General features: G+C 48.3%; 1 protein-coding gene across 2 annotated transcripts in view; it reads right to left on the minus strand.

Moving 5' to 3' along the window:
• Window positions 1-1,195, minus strand: part of OASL (2'-5'-oligoadenylate synthetase like) — a 20,763-nt gene that overhangs the window by 4,819 nt on the left and 14,749 nt on the right. The window contains exon 5 of one of the 2 annotated variants that reach the window (XM_017510269.2): window positions 65-212. In XM_017510269.2, the coding sequence (XP_017365758.1) occupies window positions 65-212 (148 nt within the window). Of the gene's footprint in view, window positions 1-64; window positions 213-1,195 lie in introns of those variants that run through there. The other variant, XM_017510270.2, reaches the window with a different exon arrangement.

Genomic DNA, 1,195 nt, shown 5'->3' on the forward strand with positions numbered 1-1,195 from the left:
ATGCTGAGTAGTTATCTGCCATTCTCAGCTTCCAGCCCTTGACTGCCCAGAGAGGAGCCGTTACCTTCACGTTCCAGCTGGGGATGGGGTTCTCCCTGTCATCATAGCAGCAATCCTGTTTCAGGCACTGGGAGGCCCTCTGAGCGACGATGTCCCATCTGTACCCTTCTGCTACATTGTGGGTGGGGTCGGCGGGATCCAGGATGACAGGCCTGCAACACAGGGAAAGGGCGCCCTGGCTTGTAATGGTTTGGAGCCTTCAAGCCAGAAAAAAAACCTTCTCAGCAATTATTTAGTCCAGTCACTGAGCCATCGCGATGTCCATATCCTGCAGATGTTCAGGAGGGCCCCAATCGCGGCAGAAGAGTAACAGGATGGAGACAATCCTATTTCCAAGAATTCCTGTCTGGGCCAGGCACAGTGGCTCACGCCTGTAATCCAAGCATTTTGGGAGGCAGAGGCGGGAGGATCGCTTGAGCTCAGGAGTTCAAGACCAGCCTGGCCAACATGGTGAAGCCCCGTCTCTACTAAAAATACAAAAAATTAGCCAGATGTGGTGGCGCACACCTGTCATCCCAGTTACTCGGGAGGCTGAGACAGGAGAATTTCTTGAACCCTGGAGGCGGAGATTGCAATGAGCCAAGATTGCACCACCACACTCCAGACTGGGCGACTGAGCGAGACTCCGTCTCAAAAAAAAAAAAAAAAAGAAAAGAAAAGAATTCCTCTCTGGGAGAGTGCCTGGGGTGTTTACAAGGAATTATGGGGGGGAATGAGCTTCCAAGAGGCATGCTAGAGGAGTAACAGACGCCCGTTCAGACGGGGGGGCCTTTACATTCAGAGCAGGCTTTGCAAGTTTAAGATTAGAGCTGCTGACTTGCTTTGGATAATAGAAACGCCATCACCACCAGCTACTGATATCTGTTGAAGCACAAGGCCAAATCCTGTGCAAATTAACCTCTTTTAATCCTTATAGCCATTCTATCAGGTAGGGATGGTTGCTTTCGTTGTTGAGGTTGTCTTGTTTTTACACATCTCCCTAAGTTCTTACAGCCAGTAGATGGGGCTCTTACCCATTTACCTCCTTGTGGGAAGTAGAAAAGTTCCCTTTTAAAGTTTCCTTTCTTGTTAAAAAATAAATCATAAGTGTGCTAATGACTCTTTGTTAAGCCCCATCCTTTTTTTTTTTTTTTTT

The sequence above is a fragment of the Cebus imitator genome, unplaced genomic scaffold, assembly GCF_001604975.1.
Source record: "Cebus imitator isolate Cc_AM_T3 unplaced genomic scaffold, Cebus_imitator-1.0 Scaffold434, whole genome shotgun sequence".
NCBI classification, from domain to species: Eukaryota; Metazoa; Chordata; class Mammalia; order Primates; family Cebidae; genus Cebus; species Cebus imitator.